The sequence below is a fragment of the Anguilla rostrata genome, chromosome 5, assembly GCF_018555375.3.
Source record: "Anguilla rostrata isolate EN2019 chromosome 5, ASM1855537v3, whole genome shotgun sequence".
In the NCBI taxonomy this organism is placed as follows: Eukaryota; Metazoa; Chordata; class Actinopteri; order Anguilliformes; family Anguillidae; genus Anguilla; species Anguilla rostrata.
This window is the reverse complement of record NC_057937.1, coordinates 20,003,180-20,025,960: the sequence shown is the minus strand read 5'-3', so window position 1 is coordinate 20,025,960 and position 22,781 is coordinate 20,003,180. Positions and strand designations below refer to the sequence as shown.

Here is a 22,781-nt window from a genome sequence, read left to right as displayed (position 1 = left end):
CGCAGGATGCTATGCCCTGTGACAGATGGAGCTTTCCCCTACAGCTTACCTGCATTGGTTGTTGGATGATTATGGGTAGCGGCTGGAGGCGGAGCCTCTCCAGCTCCGCCCTCAGGCGTGAGTTCTCAGCGGCCAGCACCGACTCAATCTCCTTCCTTCTATTGTCCTCCTCACCTGTGGGCAGGCCAGAATGCTAGTCCCCACACCATCTCACCACAGCAAGGACAACCACAGAGATCTAACTAATGTACACCTACATTATCACTCTCCAGCACCGCGCTGAATGTCCTGGATGTCCGCATAAACATTATTTATGTGTGATGAAGTCGAGAGGGGACTCCAGGCTCTGGTGTGTGCTTTTCTATGTGCTTTAAAAATACATTTTGCTCCTTCTTTTAAAAACCAACTTTGGCTCAGCTCATGCCTCCTTAAGCCACAACAGCACACTTTACCTTTCTGATATTCTGTGACATATTTGTGCTCAAAATGTTCAAAATTCAAAAAGTAAAAGCAGAATTCTGCAAAACCACCTCATGTGAAAACATAAAGTATTCTGATGTATAAAATAATATACTTCAGTATACTAAGTATAATTCAATTTCATATCAAGCATGGTTCACCAAATGGTATTGATCACTGAAATAAATGGCATCAAAATAAATGGCAAATAAATGTTGATGTATATGAACAAAGTGAGCGCTGGGTTCTGCTGGTGAGGCTGCTAGGTTCTCTTTTTGACACAAACTGTGGAGTCTCACCAGCTGGTTTTTTCCCTTGTTTGCTTTTTTCTGCATTTTCCTTATTTTTCCCCCTCAGCTTATTGTCCAGCACCTTCTCCATCTTCTCTATAACCTGTAGACCAAAAAAGGGACCTCAGAGAAGGTGCAGGCCATACAACCACACAGGGAGATAAACAGTAAGTTAAGTGTACAGTCCATATGGTTAGACAGTGTGTAAAGTGCAGATAAAAACCACCTGTACATACTGTGCACATACAAAGTGATAAGCGGTGCATATATGTACAGTTCGTATACAGAGTGTTAAGTCTTATTGTACCTCTTATAGTACATTGCTTTCGATAAAAGTGGCTGACAAATAAATGTAATTAAATTAAATGTAAAGTGAATATACAGTGTGAGCAGAGTGCCAGTATGTGAGGCAGTGTATTTAGTGCACAGTGTGCTAAATGGTGAACAGACAGTGGAGAAAAGTGAGAATACAGTGCGTATACCATGTGTGAGTGAGCGAACAGCGTGTGAGCAGTGCGTAAAAGCGAGGCGCTCTGCACCTTCTCCTGCTGGCGCACAGTGGCCTCCAGGGCCCCCGCCCGGGCCAGCCGGTTCTGACAGCGCTGCAGGGCGGCCTGCTGCTGCTGGTGGGCCCTCTGCAGCCGAATCAGCTCCTTAGCGCCGTCGTTCTTCTGAGAGAAGAGAGAAAGCAAGGTCACAGGGGTCAGATGTCAGAGGTCATACACCTGCTGGTGGGCCCTCTGCAGCCAATCAGCTCCTTAGCACCGTTGTTCTTCTGAGAAAGGACAGAGAGACAGCAGGAGTAAGAGGACAAAGACACAGCTTCTGAGCACCATCATGCTGAGAGAGGAGAGAGAGTGAGGACACAGGGGTCAGATGTCCGAGGTCAGCCTTCTGCAGTTACAGTTCTTGAAAACGGGGGTCAGAGATTACCACATACAACCCAGAGCAAGGGGACACACATACCTGAGGTCAGAGGTCACACATATCGAGTCACAACACACAGCAGTGATAATGACACTATCACAACAACCAACAGTGACACGGTGCATGTGTTATTTGGTAGTCCTGTCGGTGAACCTCACGCTGTCATTAGAGATTGGAAAGAGACATGTCCAGATGTGCAGGGGAGCTCTCACCTTGATGAGCTCGTTCTGCAGCTGCTGGATCTTGTCCCTCTGCGTGGCCGCTGTGCTAGTCTCGCTGGCCAGCTTGAACTTCAGCGACACTGTGAGAGGGGGCGCCAGAGAGCAGAGCTTACGCACAATCAACCCAGTCAGCACCATGCTGTTCCTTAAGAAAGACACAAACTCTAACTGCAGCTCCTACAGAAACTAGCACAAATACACACAAACCAAACTCCCATAACCTACAACAACCCCAGAATCTACAACATGCTGCTCCTTCAGAAACATACATAAACTCCCGAAAACCAAAACCCTGGCAAGAAGAACACATAACATATTCCTTTAAGAATACTCTTGACAGAAGTCAAGAGTATTCTGGTTGCCTCAGCGATGCACCAGGCCTCCACAGGGTTTATCTGGTGAGATGTGCCTTTCCTCCTACCAGCAGAAGCTCTCCGCAGTACTGTGCAGCCTGCAGAATGCAATAACCACTGGTTCACAGGTGTGTAACCAGAGAATCACAAATGACTCAGATGCAGTGCTGATGGTATGCAAATGTGGGTGGCACAGCAGTAGTTCAAGAGGCACAATTGGTGGTTCCAAATCGCAGAGGACGTAAAGGGGAAAATTTGTTTAAAAAGAGAAAAATATGCAGGAAAACAGGGATACAATTATTAAATGTCACTGCCGCAAATCCAGCAGGTCACAGTTAACTGTGTTTCTTACAAATTTAAGTATGCAAGAAAACAAGTTTAGAGAGGAAACTGAAAAGGCCAAATTATTTCAAGTTCATTTTTTAAAATCTCTGCTTGATGATGAAAAGCAGGCAAATCAGGCTGGAATTCCTCCTGTCCTTCAGGAGATAAGAGATTCAGAGCAGATTCCCTTATCAGTTCTCTTTCTCCCTAAAGCAGGGCTTATCTGTGCTCCCCACAAACCACCGGGTGGATTAGCAGACCTGAAGCAGGGATAGGTTTACACCTCAAATCCTTATCAAAGACACGACAGAAAGTACTGAAGTTCAACTGCCAAGAGTTTAGCGAAAAGCAGTCTCCACTTCCTCGTTATCTCTGTGCAGGATAATTACAGGCTTGGGGCCTCTGTGTGTGGAATCAGGTCGCTGAGATGTTTTTCCAATTTTCTCTGTACGTTGGTTTTTACCCGTGGACGTAACCAGGTAACCAGCCCACTGTTCAACGTGGTATATATGTTTTGAAAAGGCTTCTTAGGTCATGTGATTACAGGTGTCCATTAAGATTAGCTACCCAAGCTAGCTTTGCAGCCCTTTGCCCTGTTCAGCATGCACACAGACATGTTTTGATACCACATTCCCTTCCCATGCTGTCTTCCTTCAAGTGAGTTTTTTGTGACATTTGTGACATGCAACAAGTAATTTCTACAGGTACTCTGCAAGGGAGGATAGTCGCAACCTATGCTACCGCATAGCAAGCTCTGTTCCATGTTCAAGTATTTTTCGTAGGACGATTTTGGAAGGTTCATGAATAATTCATAGCAACCTTACCCTACCTTATCTTGAGCGATAATAAAAATACGTCAGCTGGGCTTTGCGGAGAAAACCTCACTCAAACACATAACACAAAAATGTGTAGGCTAACTAAGAAAGTTCAGGGCTCAATACTTAATACCTCCCCCAGTAACTCAACATACATTCACGAATTGTTCACAAATTTTCCAAACTCATCCTGCATAAAAACATTGCCTCCTCTATTTGACAGCGCACTGATTTAATCCACTCTTATTTATGTGTGGAGCATTGCATTGTGGGATTTTCTACTTGCTGGAGGCTTGCATTATACCTTTGGTAGGAGGGAGGAAAGGCAAGGGAGCATATATAGGAAATATAATTGCCCCCTTTCATAATTTGGAACCGAATGCCACTTGGTGTGGCTGCCATATTTCATCCTGGCATTTTGGGGATTCCCCTCTTGAAGCAAGGGAAGGGAACTTCAAGAAGAAAGCATAAAACTTGGATCTGAATGCAGCCACAGTCTCGAAATTCACAGTCCTGGAAGTTTTTCACACCCATCATTACGTTAGTGCCTTTTGAGGTTTGGTCATAAATGACAAATTAGAATTTAGATTAGATTAGAATATATATGTATTTATATAGAATATAATATAATAATGTATATTCATATTCTGAACATTCTTGAGCCTTCAGACTGCATGCATGAACACCAAGCATTGTTTTCTGTCTCAATTTAGCATTTTCAGTGCTATGAGTGATTTTATGATGCATGGTTTTGGGGGGGAGGAGGGTTTGGTGTGGAAGAGTTTGCGAGTGCAGTGGAGTGCTTATGCAAGGCAGCGAGAGGCAGAGTCTGTTTCTACTAGGGATTCTAATTAACTACTGTAATATTGTATTTTTCTAGTGTGCTTTTCAGGTGTGAAAATACAAAATGTCCAGAGTACAATACAGAGTTCTGTGTCTCAGTGTGCTGCACTCTTCCTGCAGGCATAAACCTGTCAAGTGTATCTCATGGTGTCTGCCTGGTCCTTAGATGTGTCTGAGCCTAGCAAAAGAATAGGGAAAGCCAGGCTACCGTTTCGGCTGGTGAATACTGCAGGACAATAGTTTAGCATCTAGGGTAGGACAAAGAGGATGGAGGGTTGAACTAGACGGAAAGCAGACAGGACGGGAATTTACTGATGCGGTCGGCGATCTCGGCCTTGGTCATGACGTCGATGTCAGTGTCGTCCAGCAGGGTGCGGCCCACATCGTGGTGGAGGGAGAGGTCAGTTCGCAGACGGCTGTTCTCTGACTCCAGCTCCCCCACCTGCCTGCGCAGAGTGATGATGTCATCGGCCATCTTCTGCATGGCCGTGCGGTAGTTCTCCAGCTCCTGAGAGAGAGGGAGAGAGAGAGAGAGAGAGGCAAAGGGACACACAGATGAGGAAACAGGAAGAGAGGAACAGAAAGAAGAGGAGAGAAGGGTGAGGGTGTAGGGAGTAAAATAGGGAAAGAAAGAAAAGGTGATGGAGAAAAGAAGACAGAGAAATCTTTATCCCCGGTTTAAGCCTAACTAATGAGAATCTTTATTAAAAACTGACCATACATAAATGCAAGTGAAGCATGTTATTCCATTTCAAATCAGACAGTAGCAGCAGATATCCTGCAAAACAAGACCAGGTCAAAACCTAGTATATAGCTGGACCGAACCGGCCGACCAACGGTGTACCTTCATCAGTCAGTCGCTCAGTCACAGGCATGCGCGGTGTAACTTCATCACTCACTCAGTTACTCAATCACAGACATTCGCGTTTCATTGGGCTGGCCACGCTGTTGCGGTCCAGCCAAAAATGTTGTTAGTTACAGCATGTGGCCACCAGATGTCCTTGTTGTGTCTTGGTCTTGCCTTCCTGGACAATATACAGCAGCAACAGCATCTAATGGGGACCACCATTCATTTTACCATGGCTGGATTTCAGAACAGTAGTTCTGATGGTAATTCTCAGATTTTCTCTACTGAAGTTACCATGTGATCGGTTTACTCCTCCCAGTGTCCAGGGGAGCAATAAACTGATTTGTCAGGGTGATCTTGGGATTGACAGGCAATGAAGTGTACCCCACTCTGAAATGAAATTCACCCAACAGCCCCCAAACAGTTGGACCAATCACTGCAGCACAGGCATGTAACCTTGGTGCCCAATGACATTTTAAACCCCAATTTATCACTAGTTTTACTGTCGAAATGGCCTCCATGAATGTGAGAGAGTGGAAATATGAGCTTGCCTCTCTACCAAGCGCGTGCAGCAAACGAGCTGGGGGCTGCTGTGGTTGGGGGTCCCCAATTTAGGCCAGTAGGGTTTGTGGGTCCCTGGGGCCCCACTGAGGAAATTGAGCGCCTAATTGAAACAGCATCTGATAGGACAAAATTATGATTGCAGATTAGATGGGAGACTGGGGGATCCACTCTGGGCAGGAGGGACGGAGGGAGGGAGGGAGGGGGTTTCAAATGACGAGCCCAGAGAGAGCTCAATCATCTGGGCCATGAAGCAGCTGACCCCCCCCCCCCCCCCCACACACAAACTCACACATACACCCCACGCTATGAATTTTAATGCAGCAGAGAGGAACTAAAGGACAATCAGAGCTTACAGATGGCAGGGCCACCACTAAAAAGTACAGTGAGGAAAGTGCATGTCTTTGTGCGTGCGTATATGTGTGTGTGTGTGTGCTGTCAGTGAAAGTGTGAATGAATAAGCACGCATGTGCTTATTACCTCTCCCACTTCTCATCTGCCCTTCTTTAGAGACCTCCCTACCCTTCACAGAGTGCCGAATCTTGAGTTGTCCTGACAACAGCTGTCACTATCTGAGAATATCGCGCAACCACCGTTCGTTGCAGGTTCATCTTACAAATCCGCAGAATAAGACATCTCACAATATTCCCACAGCTCCTGGTCCAGGCCATGATACTGTCACGTTGGATACTGCAATCTCCTCTGGTGGCACTCCAGCATCAGCCACCAGAACCCTTCAGTCATCCAGAATGCAGCGCACGTTCTGGTTTAAAACCTCCCTCGTGATCCAGCCAGTCTCCCCTCATCTCCCTCCACTGTACCAGTGCAAGCTCGCATCGTTTAAGACATGTGCTTGCTTTCCAAGCAGTCAAGGGTCAGTCCTGGTTATCTGCAGAAGATGATCAGACCCTACAAGCCGGCCAGATCGCTCCGATCGGCTACTACAGGGCTCTGGCTGATTCCTCCCCTTACACGACAGCACAAGGTCTGGACATTTTGCAGTTCTGGCCCACATGGTGGAACGATCTTCCAGTGGAGGTCAGAACAGCAGAGTGGCTGAGCACCTTCAACGGAAACCAAGACGCACCGTCTTTCGTGTGTACGCTCTACTTCCTAAACCCCTCCATAACTATAAAAAAAAAAAAAAAAAAAACAAAAAAAAAAGACTATCTTGTTCTCTTATGTATGCATCTAGTAAAAGGCTTTTATCTACACTGTTGTTCACATGACTAAGTGACTTGACGAGTTTGGTGATCGTTGTATCTCTCTGGATAAGAGCGTCAGCTAAATGCCTAAATGTAATGTAAGTAATGTGTATAACTGATGATTACACAAATAAAGATATTTGCTCTATAACATTTAGATGTTTTTTTTCCCAACAGACTCAATTTATTATAAAACACATGACAAGAAAAGACTCACTTTGCAAACCGTGATAGCTAAATTAATGTAATTTACAATTTGACATATATTTCTTACATAAACAATCCAAACATCAAAAAAGGAACATCAAAGCACCCTTAAGTTCCTTTTTTGGGAGAAGAGAACAGCAATTGAACTGATAAAATATTAGTAACTGAATTATCTCTGTAAAGAACACAATTATATTAATGTATACTATGGAAGCCTCATTGTGTCTTGGCCTAAAAAGTGAGGATGTTTGAGTGAGAAAAACTCTTGTGTTCCAGCCAGTGTTCATATTACTGAACACTAAGAGGAGATGGAGTGTGTGGTTTACCAACCGTTTAGAGGAGATGATGGTTATTTTACCAAATGTAGGCAGGAAGAGGCACGTATTTTGCCAAACAGTAAGGGGAGCCGTAGTGGCAAAACATGTGCAAGCTCACGGACAGCCTCTCTCTAGGACCTGTAACCGCGACAACGGCTGTGGGCATTTCCCACGCAGACATTTACGCAGCACAAACAGCAGGAACAACAGCTAAGCTGGTGACATGGGACAGTGGGGGAGTGGGGGGCGGGCGTTAGGGTGATTCACTTTCACACATGCAGCACAGCCTGTTGTGTCTACTGGGTGGGGGGGCGAAACTTGTAGTCTGAGGAAAAGCGCTGAACAGCCAGGCCCCCACTGCCAGCACACTAAGTACTAAGTGACTGTGGATGGGAGTGAAAGTAGTACTCTCCTGTACTATGCAACCGTGAATTTCTGCAGCAGTTCTCATTTTGTAACTCTTGTAATTGTACTTACTCTTGTCTGGTGTTCAGCGACCTCTGCCGTGTTGGGGTCATCTTCAGCCTCAGGGGCAGGGTTCCTGTGGTGTGTGTGGGAGGGGGCAAACGGTCAATGATGATATTTCCCCACCTTAGCCCCACCCTTCCTAATTTCAGGCAGAGAGACCACAGTGATCATCGAGGGCTCTTAAATGGAAGGCAAAAATCATCAGGTGTAGTTTCCTATAGGCATGTGAGTGAGGCTTCAGGAGCCCCAAGACATGTGAAGCTACCATGAATTACTAGAAACTCACAGATCAGAAACCAATCATAGCGTTGTGCTAGATTCAGTTTTTTGATTTGCTAAAGCTGATGATAGACAGCATGATGCAGCTCCACCCATAACGGATTCAAGAAGCCTCACTCTTGTTTATCTAGCTTCTTACTATTCTATTTTAGCTAAATCTACTGTAGCTGTATCAGAAAATATAAAAAGCACTTTGCTTCCTTTATCTAGAACCCTTTGTTTCAGTCTTTATCACCATTAAAAAGAAAAATGTTTAACATCAAGACATCTTAATGCTAACAAGGCCAATTGACTTTGTCTGGTACATTCCCTCACAAAGATCTTCTCTATGCAATGGGATGTTATAAAACACACAATTTCTCATGAGACACACTTAGTTCTAATGTCATTAAAACCCTTTTATGCTCAATAAAATGCTCTCCATGTCCAATAAATGGGAAATCAGGTCAATTTGCAGACGATGTCTCATAGGATTAAGAATGGGGTCTCCAGGAAGAATCATTAGTGGAGGATTTAACACTGTTAAACATGTAGCTGTGTTTGTAGCACAGAAACTTGAGCGCTGCAGGTTCAAGGTTGTCCAGCTACTAACCTGTGTCCTCAATCAATACCTGACTGAATGAATGTAAAATATGTCAGATTATAGTGACTGGATATGATTTTCTGGATATGATTGACAGCAGTGAGAATGTAGAGAACACCACTCCTATCCCTCTGGGGAGATCCTCTGTTTTCCCACTCAGTCATTGGTCAACTCTTTATAACCAATCAGACACCACAGCAAGGCTGTCTGAGCTTAGTGGTGAAATTCACCGGTGGGCAAAGTCTGGAAATTGTGTATAAATTTCTCCATCACGGTGAATCCCCAGCGTTTCAGTTACTCTGTCCTTCCAGCTATTTTAATCTGCTGTTCATATCAAGGGATTTGAGGACTGACGGACTTCTCGGTTTTGCCTCTCTTCTTTCCCAAATGTTTCTCCTAACTGCCTAGAGACCTGCGAGATACCTCAGTTCACAGGAATAGTGAATAAACAGCCAGTTATACCACAGGCACTTCTAAAAATCTGTGTTACAGTGTTACAGGGGAAATGTTCGAGATTCATTGCATTACACTATAATCAGTTGGGAGATGCTCTATCCAGTCTGCTGTACTGTAATGGAGAACATCAGAAATACAAAAATGCGGCATCACCAAGAAGCCACAAATGATGCAGCTCCTACTAATGGAAGTGAACAGGGGCAACCTTCCTGCAGCTCCTAAACCACTTAAACATACTCCGCAGTGTAGATTCAGCAAACAGAATCCCACAGCAGTCAACAATCACAATTTTGAGCCTTTATTTCATTATTTTGAAGTCAAATTACTGCTAAATATTGTATTGTATGGCCAGATATCATTCAGCTGCACACAGAAATTTCTACAGAATATTATGCCCAGCAAACAGGCTGATCTGGCATGAAAATATTTTCTTTCGATCAACAACATCATAGGTGTGCAAACACAGGGCTTGATGTCAAAAATTCAAAACTATCTCTTTAAGTGTTAAAGGCACAATGCGGAATGTGTGGAAGGGGGTGCAGCTCACCGTGTGTGTGTGGCTGGAAGTCTGTAGGTCTCGTTCAGGGCGTGGCTGTCCTGGGAAGGATGAGGCTCACTCTCCGTAGGTCCGCCCTTTGGGCGGGGCTTAGGCTGCTGGGCGTGCTGAGGCCCCGCCTTCGGAGCCCGGAACAGGTGCTGGTACTCAGGCAGGATCTGCGCCAGGGCGTCGTACGACGGCAGGCCCAGCCCTTTCCTCTGGAACTGTGGAGAGAGCCGGACTCACAGCAGTCAGCTTAACAGTGTTCCTCCCCTGCTTATGTTTCCTCAGAGTCTCACTTCCCAGTGCAGTGTGCTATCTTCATAAAAAAAATAAGATACAATCATGTTAAAACAGTGCTATTCCTCTTGGGTTCTCACAGATGCCAGGATGCATATCAAGCCCAGTACAAACAAAGAGCAGGAGAGTTGAAACGAATGCTCATCTGCAGTTGAATTAACAGGTAAGATCACAGAAACCCCTTTGCTCCCACTGAAGAAATAAACACACAGTGCCCTGTTTCCGAGCAATTAGATATGACATCTTACACACTGAAGAAAAAATAAAAACTCCCGTTCAAGTAAAAACACTTTCATCACTTAAACAACCAACAAGACAGATATGCAATTCATTACAGGATGTGCACTTTACTACAGTGTTTCCTGTAGTGAATCAATCGATTTCAAATTAAAATGGAATTCTTAATGAACTGTCACAGCAGGCACAATCCGCAACACAACAGACAGATCAGCGAATTGGATTTTGTATGCGAGACCACTTACAATCAGAATTTCAGAGAAGACTTTTCATAGGGAATTTCCCAGAGGCAAAAATAAAAAAAGACCACAGCTATTATAAGAAAGAAATTGTAAAATTATTCCTGTCTGTGGCAGTAAAATGTAGTATTCTTTCATTCAGAAATAAAAAAACAGCAAAAATAATGAAAATGCTAACATAGTGAATAAAATGGAGGGCATAAAGTAAATTTTCATAAATCTATTTGAAAGATATAATTAGCAAATACAGTAAAGCTTCCCTTTCTGTAAAATATGAAGACAGAAAATCAATAGTGACATAAATTCTGCCATATGCAGCACTTTCCCGGTTTAAAAAAGAAACAGGCTCCAATTTAAGTTCAGAGTGTTCAGGTGAAGTGTCCACTTCCCAAACCACGCACGTTCCCCAATCTGCTACTCACTGGTGTGGAGAGTGGTCTGTAATACTGAGCCATGTCTTGAACACACACGCGCTCCTACATCTCCATGAGAAGTCCCAAAACCTGGCACCCTTTTCGCTCCTCCAGGGGTCTGTAACACACCTCCCCTGAGCCCTCTAGGCGTACCTGCGCAGGTAATCCCGGTTGCCAGGGATGAGGTCGCACACCTGGTCTATTTGTGTATCTGTGGACAAGCCCTGAGTGACTCCCAGCTCTAGGACAAGAGTCATTACCATCTCTCCCTCTTAAACAAACACTGACAAGTGTTTACCTGCCTCTGGGTGGTCAACAGAACGGTTGGTGCGTTCAGCTTACCTTTCCCCCAGCAGAAACGCCAGCCTCATTTTTAGGTTCCTCCATGGAGAGTCTGATCGGGAAACAGCGCCCTAATCTCAAGCTGCTCCACAGACAGCAGGAGCCTCCATTGTGTTTCTTTCACTCTACCACTGCCACTGTTCTCCTGTTACCACAACACAAGCCCTCCATAGCAACTTCGCCAGCCAACCAGCGGGCTGCTTACAACTTTAATTTGAACAACTGTGAAAGTTGGAATTTATGCTTCTGTCTTTGTAACAGAGACGAGAAAGAGGACAGACAAGAAACAATGTCAGTCTTTTTCACCTGCACACCCAGATACGTACACCAAAAATAACAGACACCAAAACTGGGAATTAAAACAACATTGTTTCTTAAATTGATTCACAGTTGAAGGCAAATGTTGCTTATTTTTTTCTTTTGAAAGAGCTTTGAGAGTTCAGTGATTAACAATTTATCTCACATTTAGTCAAAATTAGGGACACAATCCAGGCCTTAATTCACCATAATTCACCAATGTGAAAAAATAGTCTGCTAAAATGTACTTAAAATACATTGTTTTATAATTTCATATACCTTAAGTATAATTAAAGTTTAATTAATTTAACTCGTAGTATGCTCAAACATACTATTTTTCACATTTTTTGCAACTAAACGGCACTTTGTACTTTGCCCCACAAATGTATTAGTTGTTTTTTTATTTCATAGATAATATTATTTTTTAATGTCCGAAAACACATAGTTGAATTTTTGCAACCAAGTCAGATCTCTGAATCTAATTTCTCCGCACACAGATACAGGTTAGAGCCAGAGCTCTCGACAAGTCTCAGACAGCTCATATAAGGCGCTAACACCGGCATCTCAGTCAGACCATAGTAAAAGTACAAACCCTGACCTATAACCCTAAATGGGCGAGTTTTCTCCCGCCTTCACTTAATCTTGATCTCAATACAATGTCTACTTATCTTAGGCTGCGATATTAGTCGTAAACATAGAGACCTCACACTCAGGCGCTCCATGAAGACAGACCCCACCAGTGGAGCTTACTCCCCACCTGCCCTGAATCACACCTGACCTTCGGGTCCTTCCACAGCTCAGTCCTCCCCTGCAGTGCTCACCTCTGGAGCTCTGCAGAGGCCAATTTTCACACTCACATGGATTTCATCACACACAATACGGTTATTGCTGGGGTACAGGGGTACCAGCAAGAGACACCAAATACAATTATGACCTGCAGACCTGTGGTTTCCATTTAGCTGCTGTTGCCTGTTCATTATTTCTAATCTCTGTTCATCTCAGCAAAAACAGTGCCCTTGATATGACAAACCATGTCCAATTTCCCTGAGTTTTAATGTCCAAACAGATGCAATTTCCCCAATTTAGGAAGTCCTTCACACAGTACAGTCCAGATGGAGCAATAAGTATTAGCTATGTGTATTTTAGAAGGCATCTACTTTATTTATATACATGTACAATGGATCTCCATACCCTCTTCCATAATCTATCAGCTGAACTGCTCAGTATTTGTGCCGGTGGACTGTGCAACTAAGGCAGCTTGTGCAGGGGCACTGCTGGAGGCCAATCTACCAGAGGCGATGCTGCTACTTTCTGAGCTGGTTGAATGCATTTCATACGAGTTGCACTAGTTTTCCAGGATAGGGAAGTCTAAAAATGAAAATAAAATAGGTAAAAATAAAAAAGCAAGTGAAATTTCTTTTTCCCAGTTTTTCAGGGAAAAGCCAAACAAATTTCCCTTCTTGTAACAGAACAGCGAAATTGACACCATGGCTTGGTGTCTTTCGTTTGTCTACACCATAAAAGCTCACACCAGAATATCAGCTAAATGCACATCTGGGAAAGGTCAATCTAAAATATACTGATTGTCTTATTCCTTTGCCTGGTTTTTGTATCCAATGCCCTCTTGAGTTTTAACTGGCTGGTATATTCCGAATTATATTTTTTAAAGAAGTATGGTATAGATCTGGTTGAAATTCTGATTCATTAGCTTGCAGCACAGTGCTGTATGTTTCCCCAAAACCATCTGACACTAATGATATTTTTCAAAATTAGGACCGTCCCTTTATGCATTTATTTATTCGCCCAGGGAATAAAGCTATTCTAATCTATTCTATTCTATTCTTTAGCTTATCTTTTATGGCAATAAATTCCTACTACAGCATAGTGATTTTGGGCTTTAATGTCAAATTCAAGGGCAAAAAATTACTCTCTTAGCAGACAAGGTTGGAATGAAGATTAAAGTCATAACTCAGTCAGGTAATGCAGCGTGCTGAATTATTAACATAATCTTGCAATGTGACATAAAATATTCTGAATCATTTAATTAAAATATTTTATAAAAATAATTGAACACATCTATGCTTTAGTAGATTGGCAGCTGTCAACAAATCCTTATTTGTGCGCTGGTCATGTGATCATATCCCACCCTTATTTAAATCACTCAATAAGCAATCAGAATTTTGTTTATACTGTACATGCAGTTACCTTAAGCTATAGATTGCAAATGCCATCCATCATAAGTATCACAAAATAACATTTCATGTTATAAAAATCAATATTAATTCCTTTATTGGGTTTAGATTTTCAGTGCAGCCAATTTGCCTCCAGCCACTCCTATTGGCTGAGTTACAGCCTCCCCCCGGGACTGCTTTAGCCCCAGTGTAATTATAACCTCTGGCTGCAGGCAACAACAAAAAAAACACAGTTGCCATCGAAGCAGTACGTGCTTGCGTATGCGACTGTACACGGATTTCTGTGTATCTGCATGCATGAGTGTATGTGCATGCATTTGACTGTATGTTAATGTATTTATGTGTGTGCATGAATGGGTGTGTTTGTGTGTATGTGTGTGAGCACCCATTTGTATGTACATTATTGCATTTTTGTTTACGGAAGTGCATGTGTATTAGTGTGCGTATGTAAGCAAGCATTTGTGTGTCTGTGCGCTCATGGTATGTGCCTGTGCGTGGGTGTGTGTGTGTATGTGTGAGCGTGGGAGAGGTCTTCTTCCACTATTTTTATTACTGTACACAGAAAATAGAGGTTTCCCCCCACCACTACGCTAAAATGTAATCATATGTGACTTGTTCAAAATTGAAGGGCTGAAATCTGTTTCCCTTTTCTTTTTTTCACCTGGCTTTCTGGGCTAGAGCAGTGGTGGGGAACACTCCCAGAACATGGTCAATATAACCAATCATCTTACAGCACAGCAGGAGGAGAGGCGGGTCAGTGGACCACATCACTGCAGGACAAATTGCTTTTGCACATTTCATTATGCAGCTGAACGTAATTTTTGTAGTTTACCTCAGCGCACACTCATTACAGACAGAGCTCTCTGAGGCTTCGTTCAGGAGGCTCCTCAGTATAACTCACGCAGAGCAAATCCAGAATCACATTAAGACTGCTAGAATACACTTTCCTCTGAGACTTATATGTCTCCATGTGACTAAAAAATCCAGTCATTCAACACAAAGGTTACAAACAGTGATGTCCTAAGCTCTTAAATTATTAGGAAAAAAAACTTTTTATAATTTGCCACAATAAATGCATCTCCATTTTGTGCACTGTCAACATTTCAAAGCACAATGCAACGAAAACTGTAATGAAATGTAATGAAACCGTTTTTAGCATTTACTGAAAGGTCACTGTTTGGAGACCTTATTTATTTTTAAGGACATGGCTGGCATATAGATTTGTTTCAGATGACCTCTACTGTACTTCAGTTGTGATGTTGACCTGCAGAGCAATAAAAAACAATACATCTGTACATTCTACCTGTCCAACCTTGGTCCAGCGTTTTTGCTGGCCATTTGACTGTCTACCTGCCTGTCAGGTTGCCTCATACTGCATACCTCGCAGAAGAGTCAGACAGCCTGCGTAGCTGTCTTTCAGGCTGCCTGCCTGTCTGTGTCTTTGCCTTTGAAGGTCAGGCTTGTGTTAGTCTGTGTTGTCCCTGCTGGCTGTGTAGATCCACTGGTGGCCGTTCCAGTGCCAGCAGGTTTGACTAGACAGCCAGAAGCCTCATTTCAAAAGAAGATGGAAAATAGCACCTGTAATAACTGTGATAAATCCCTGCAGGGTGAGAGGAACGAATGCATGTAAAACAGGAGGACTCCAGGTCCCACAGAGAGAAAAGGGAAGGGTAGCGTACTTTAGACACAAGTACATTTAAATCAAGGGGATTTAAAATGGTCTTTCATACCATCATGAGCTGTTCTTGTGAAAGCTAGCTTTGCCTCCTACACAGCACGAACAGGGAAGGAACAGAACTCAGAAATGAATGTCTAAAAGAGTCACACTGATCCTTTCATCACTGATAGCGTCTCACATGTTTATCATTGCTTTCCTCTTGGCAGTCAGACAGCAAAAATTAAATCTTTTTTTTTTTTACAAAACGTTTAATAGAAGAAACAACATTTCTATGGACATTTTAAAAGCGACAACTAGGTCAAAACATTATAATTCTCTATGTTTTTTTAATTCTCTAAATGTTCTCTAAAGTCTATCCAGACTTTTCTTCTGGATGTTGTTACATGAGCACAGATTTCTAGGGCTAAGAATTAAGGCCTTCTGTCTGACATTATTGTCAGAAGCGACCATAAAGGCAGGAATGCTCTCCGAAATTCCCTTTTGCAACACACCTGGAATAACTTTTTAAATTTAAGAAGCAGAACACAAAGCAATGTTATGATGAAGGATTTGAACTCTACGTCTCGAAACTATTCCCTCCCGATTTATTAAATGGACCCTTTTAGAGGTTTATTCTCCCAATTTTAAAATAACATTGAAATCACAGAATATACGGTGAGCTCCATAATGTTTGGGTCATATTTTTAATAGATTTGGCCCTTCACTACATAATTTTAGATTTGTAATCAAATCATACTATTTGGATTCACCACATAGAAATTGTAACACTTTTTATACATAGTCTTATTTCAGAGCACCATAATATTTAGGACAAATGGCAAATGACACAGGTGTTTCTGATTAGCCAGGTCTGTTCAATTGCTTCCTTGGTGTAGGTATATGAGAGATTTCAGTATCTAGTTTTGATTCTAGTATGTCTTTGTCCCAAACATTATGGAGCTTACTGAGTTCAAGGTAAACTCAGACAAGACTGTACTTCTGCCACTAGGTGTCACTGCAGATCCACACCGGTCTCAACAACATGGATAGAGCTGCAGACCCATGCTTGAGAATCTGATCTGTAGAGATACGTTCTCATCACTGTGTCTGATTTTGTGAGTGCTGAAAGAACCAATATCAACACTGTTATTCTGGATCTCTCTCTCTTTATCTCTCTCTCTCTCTCTCTCTCTCTCTCTCTCTCTCTCTCTCTCTCTCTCTCTCTCTCTCTCTCTCTCTCCATCTTCTTCCTCACCCTCTCCCAGTGTGCACATATTTCCTTCCTCACTCAGTCTGCCCCTTCTCCTCTGTCTTATCTTTTTCTTCCTTCTTTCATTTTCTGTCTCTGGAAAATTGGTGAGATGTTTTCAAGCTAGTGAAGTCACAGTGATGTGAAAAAGACAGAACACCCTTTTTCAGTTCTACAAATGAGGGTGCCACTAACCCTCAACTGGTCCTCACTTGGTAATAACTAAAATTTATTCAATCAAAAAGTCCACCCCATGATTCCGTAGCTTGTAGATCCCCCTTTTGCCGCAATAATCTGAAGTAATCAATTTTTTGATGATTGAGGGCATTCATTTATGCACAGCTCTTAATTTTTTCATATTAAAAAATGCCATATTTTATAACTTTTAATGATGCAATTTTTGTAGCAATATCAATTCAATGTGGTTGCATTTTGTAACTGCTCCGGTATACACAATTTCCACTGGAGGAGTCGAGCGCGACAATCCCACCAAGTATTCAAATGTGATGACGCATGCATAGGAACTTGCAGACCGAATGCGAAAGAGCAATCACCTAAAATCCAAAGACCATCTGTTAAAGGTTTGATATGTCGCTCAATTTTATCGTGTCAGACAACATTGTTTGTTGGCTCAAGGCAGTCTCCTTGCTCCAAAATATGCTACCGCTGGATTATCTTCGAAGAAAAATAAGCGTTAAGTGTGCTTCTGATAATAGCTTTTTTTTAAATCCAACTCCGGTTTGGAATGTGAAAATGAACTTTTGTGACCACCAGACACCACAGCTGTTGCCAAACACACCAACACTGAAAAGTTAAGTATAGCCACTTTAAGTTCCCATCTCAACATCTCAATGGGATTGAGGTCTGCTCTTTCCAAAACACTGATTCTTTTCTTCTTCAACCATTCAGTCATAGATTTACTGATGTGCTAAATATCAATAGTGAGTTTGGCAACCCAGTCAATTTTCATATGCTCCAGTCCATTCGTTCCTCTAGTCAGTTTATTCAGTCAGCCATTCAGAAAAATTTGTAAGCTTGGTGAGCTACTTATGAACATGCGAAATGTCTAAATATAATTGTAAGTGAGGTTTTCAGTCATAGCAGCAGCATTGACAGGGAGGAAACCTCACTCTCCCATCACTAGTTACAGTAACACGAGCCAGTTAATATGAGCCACTAGCTAACATGACTCATCGACAGCACAGAGTGGCCTCGTCCAGAATGGAGTTCATAAAGTCTAACTTTCCATCAATAGTCTTTCTCTCTGACTGCAGGGGAAAAGGCACAAGCAGATGCTTTTCGCAGGCATCTCATTTCAGAAGATCAATGAGGAACACAGAACCCTGATGAAAGGGAAAAGTCGTGCTGATGGATGATATTGATCAGATCCCGTTTAATGTCTTTTGATTGCAAGCACACTACATACATGTTCAACACCCAGGAGGATAGAGGCGGAATTCTGTGCAGGCAGAGAAAGAGGCATTAAAGGGTTTCTGAATGCACCCAACCCATCTGTGATTGTGATGTCATAATGGTCCAGTGTGACATACAAGTTTGGAGTAAATTTCATTTCAAATTCGATCAATTCAGGAAATAAACTGAGAATCATTTAGCGATTTGAAAAACTAAAGATTTTTCAGTGAATGAATTGAATTTCAGATAATTTCCTGAAGGTACTGAACTGAAATGGAATATACCCAAACTCTGATGATGTACAGTAACAATGATCCGCATCACTTCTCATATTGTAACAGACTTTAAAAAACAGTGTTTGAACATATGCTAAGAATTAAATCTTTGAGTGTGATGTGCAAGGCCTAATGAGTATCAGTGATATATGCCAATCTTGCAGTGTAGCTCACCGATAGCTGCAGCTGGGCGTGGCGGTCGGTGATGGGAGTGGCTGTTTCGAGAGTGACGCACTCCTCCGGTAACAGAGGCGGGACAGGGGGGCGCTCAGGGACACAGGGTGCTCCAGCCTCCTCCAAGGGCTCCAAATCCAGGCAGGGCAGCACGCTGGGGACCACTTCTGTCAGAAGTGAGTCTGGACGCTATAGCAACAGGCACAGCACCACTATAATGTTAACATTGACCGTCAGTGTTATGGCAACACACACTGTAATAACCTCTGGTACTGCTTTACTGCTATGGTACCATGCACTGCATCACTGCTACAGCAACACAAATGGGATTCTGGCTATAACACAAACTGTGTTTGGGAATAGGTTATCTGTGGTGTAATCACAATGCCACCATTGATGGACTAAACAGCACCACAGACAGTAGAATCTCTCATTAGAATCTTTATTACATTAAAATCACACCCCAGAGGTCAGTCTGTATTCCTTTCAGTACCAACACATGTTTTAGTTTCACACTCTTTACAACACAGGAAATCAGCATTTTTACTAGTTTTACTTATTTGGCTATAGAGGTTACTCTGCACTACCTGCTTTGGAGTATCAATGTTATCATGACCATTCTGGCTTCTGAAGCCAATGGCAGCTGAGTGCAGACCAGCTTTGAGCATGCCCCCCCCACCCCCCCCTCCTCCATCCTACATCACTATGGACCCTGCCTCATGATGGAACCTTCTGCCGAGAAATCATTTTACTGACTCCAGTCTAATATGATTACCTGCAGACACTCACTACCCCAAGGCCCATCCAGACACTCAGCACAATTTCATTCCGGGCCTTAACAGACATCTGACATAAGTGCATTTAACCTGTTTCCTGGAATTCTTCAACGTTGAGAGATTCCACTATTTATTTAACTGCATTTCCATCTCTGTTTTGAAACAGACATGGAAATGCAAACAGATACACTAGGTGCACAACATGCAAAAATAATTGATTTTTGTCTCTAAATAAACAATAGAAGGCATTCTTCTGTATAAATAGAGCTTATAATAGAATTACTGAATTGTATTTTCCTCAAATGTTCATAGGATTTTTTTAAACTTTACTGATGTTCCTTGACATATATTCAAAAAGTGAATGCTATGAGCAATGCAGAATTTAGAAGACACATATTCATAACAGTGTTGAGTATGGTTCATTTAAGACCAACCACAAAAGGCTTCATCAAACTTGAAGTCAAACTGTGAGTGTGGAGCATTGAATTTTCTGACATAATGCTTTAAAAATAGTATTCTAATTTAATTGAATGCTATTTAATTATTAATTATATTATTAATATATAACAAAATATATGCATTACAGTATGATTCCAGAGAAATGTGTTTGGATTATTAGTAAGATTTATTTTTTAATTTACTGAATGCTATTAAATTTATGAGCAAGGGATTTAAATAGTCTCAACATGAAAAAGCAATATTTATACACTATATTTCAGGCACATGGCACTTTCTTAATTTGTTCTCTGAGGCATCAAGAATATATTGACCCTTGATATTCCACTGGGTGGTCTCTGAAGTCCAAGGGCCTTTCTTTCATTAGCAGAAAGAATGCATAAACACGAAGACAGCGCAAAATTAATTAAACTTAATTGATTCAACTTTCATTTTAATTAGATCCTCTGGTGTACATGCTAAAATAAAAGTGATAAATACAAATTTGATTAATGCATACATGTATTCAAAACCTTATGTTAGAATAGCACCTTAATGCAGTTTTTTTAAAAATCAAAATTTATGACAGATATAAAATTCACATTTACAACAAAGAAATGTTGGAAAATGTATATGTATTATACAAAGCAATAACTTGATTTCAAAACTAACATACTTGTCTGAAAAACATAGTTAAGAACTTTTTTCTATCTGTACAATTTTTTTTTTAGTAACTGGCTTGTGATTAAATTTTTCTTTTTTTCAATTCTCGATTCAGTTGAAATAGGAAATAGACTGATGGATCTGTATCACCCCGATCGACACAGCTACTAAAAACGATTCCACGCTAATCCAGGTCAATGAAAGACAGTAGACAGACATTTCGTGTAGTGTCTGAGCGAGTTGCTATTCAGTGACCCAACACATACACCGCGGGGAGCCAGTGGGTAGGTTCATTGTGAACCGGTGGCACACACATAGGCTACGTATAAATGCATCAAAATAACAAACAGAGAGCGTAAATAAAAGTAATGGATAAACACTACAAAACGGCATTAATTGTTATAATTGTCATTGAAAGAAAAAAATCCCTTCTTACAAGGAAAACAACAATCTACCTCTTAGCTATCCCAGAGATCCGGACTCACAGATGGGTAGAAAGTTCTTTAATGAGGAAGAGCCAGCATCCCGCTGCCGGTTCGTTAATCTAACGTCATTTGGGGGAAATCAAATTAGCGGACCACTGGACGGAGCAAAAGCGCAAATCTATCTCTGAGTTAGGGGTTCAGTCGGCAGCAGGACTCCCGAACGCGGCGCGTGACTGGAAGCGGAATATAGTGGTCAGTAGTAATGAGACGGAATACCGAGGGACATATTAAGATATGAGCGAGCACGCCTACCTTCTCACGTCTGGCAGTCATTCATTTGTTCTCCGTAGCATGACACCCTACCCGGCTATTACCCAGAACACCAGAGCGGTGCAGCACGCGCACGCAATAATGACGTACCATCCATTCAACTAACTGCTGTATGCTGTTGCCTGTGTAATTGTTTTGTTTGTTTTTTTTTTTTCTTTGAAAGGCACCCCGTGTCATACAAAAACAGGTGCCGATTATTAATTAAGCTAAACATTCAGTACACCTAATGAAACTGAACACCCACACACAAACGTCTCTAGAACAGCGATCATGGGCAGAGCCATGAACGCGTCTTTATTCTCAGCCTGCTTGAAGGATACTCAGACCTGCTGCGCTGTCCGTGGTTCTGAAACGGTCTAACAGCCTCACAAGAGGAGACATGTCTGCCCCAGGCTTCCCCCTGAGCATGAAGGATGTCCGCTCAGGAGGCACCATGTAAGTCTGAATCAATTAGCAAATCACAGAATCTGCCCCCCGGGACGCTGGCGAAGCAGGAAGTATGCAGCTGAGCCACGTGAATGCTCCCTGTTCTCGTGTCCTGCTGCGCTCGCTCCAATAGTGACCAAAGCGAACCTCACCTAATCTTAGCTATATTTCAGGGAGATGTTCATTAAATGCAAGCACGGATTTCACTTTTCACTATTGTCTTCAATGCATACCCTGCATTACTCAGATAAGGACACATCAATCTCGGAGCCAACATCTGCAGTTCCCTCGCTTTCCTGCAAGCTTTAAATGCTCCCCGATATGGAGTAGCATTTCGATCGCCTTTACGCACAGTCGTCTCCACTGAAGTGACAGAAAATAAACCTTAAAGCTTTCCATCGTTTTTTTTTTTACCTACAGGGATAAATATTTTCCAAGTAATCGGCAACAGGGTTTTGAGAGATATGAATGTCAGGCCCTCTGAAGCAGGACATTAATATTCCGCTGCCGCAGCGTGACACGCCCTTTGTAGAAAAAGACATCAGATGTCTGCGGTTCTGGATTTGTGAGCCATTTGGAGCCGGGCCGCGGGACGCGATTAGAGAATGATAGAAGCTAATCACCCGTCTGACCCATGCCACCACACTTCCTGTCACTCTGAAATGACTTTATTTATTCAGTTTCACAAAAAAGTGAATATATATATATATATATATATATATATATATATATAGTTTGGGAGAAATGGGGAGTTTGTTGCACCTTATCCACCCTAGCTCCCTAGTGGTGGAATAAACTCCCTGTTCCTCTATGAACCACTCGGTCACTGCCCATTTTCCACTGTGGATTTTTCTTCTGACTGTACCTTGACTAACTCTGCAGGGTTACTCCCAATCTCTGATCACTGTCTTGTATTATTTGTATGCATGTTACTGTTGTATCGTTATCTAGCACTTTTGAGTTGCACTTGTACTGTCATCTTGATGGTTCTTGTTGTAGCTCTTTATCATATCTCTTGCGTCATGCCTCACTTCTAGTATCAGTTTCCATAACTTTACTGACGTGCTTACTGCGTGAAATAGACTTGATGTTCATAACAATGGATAACTGATACTTAATGAGAATTGTATCTTATCGGACCTGGGTTCTGGACCTTCGGTATGCACTCATTGTACGTCATCTGCCAAATAAAATGAAACGTAATGTAATGTATTTCTCTGCAGTGCAAGAATGCCCTTATCAAAG

At 42.2% G+C, this 22,781-nt stretch overlaps 1 protein-coding gene across 2 annotated transcripts in view; it reads right to left on the bottom strand.

The window, feature by feature from the left end:
* ccdc33 (coiled-coil domain containing 33) overlaps positions 1-22,781 on the bottom strand; it is a 76,463-nt gene that overhangs the window by 2,792 nt on the left and 50,890 nt on the right. For both annotated transcript variants that reach the window (XM_064335569.1, XM_064335570.1), the window contains exons 14-21: positions 18,482-18,670; positions 9,703-9,917; positions 7,847-7,910; positions 4,545-4,740; positions 1,889-1,977; positions 1,289-1,420; positions 759-852; positions 50-174 (exon numbers count right to left, since the gene is read on the bottom strand). In XM_064335569.1, coding sequence (XP_064191639.1) covers positions 50-174; positions 759-852; positions 1,289-1,420; positions 1,889-1,977; positions 4,545-4,740; positions 7,847-7,910; positions 9,703-9,917; positions 18,482-18,670 — 1,104 coding nt within the window. The remainder of the gene's footprint in view (positions 1-49; positions 175-758; positions 853-1,288; positions 1,421-1,888; positions 1,978-4,544; positions 4,741-7,846; positions 7,911-9,702; positions 9,918-18,481; positions 18,671-22,781) is intronic.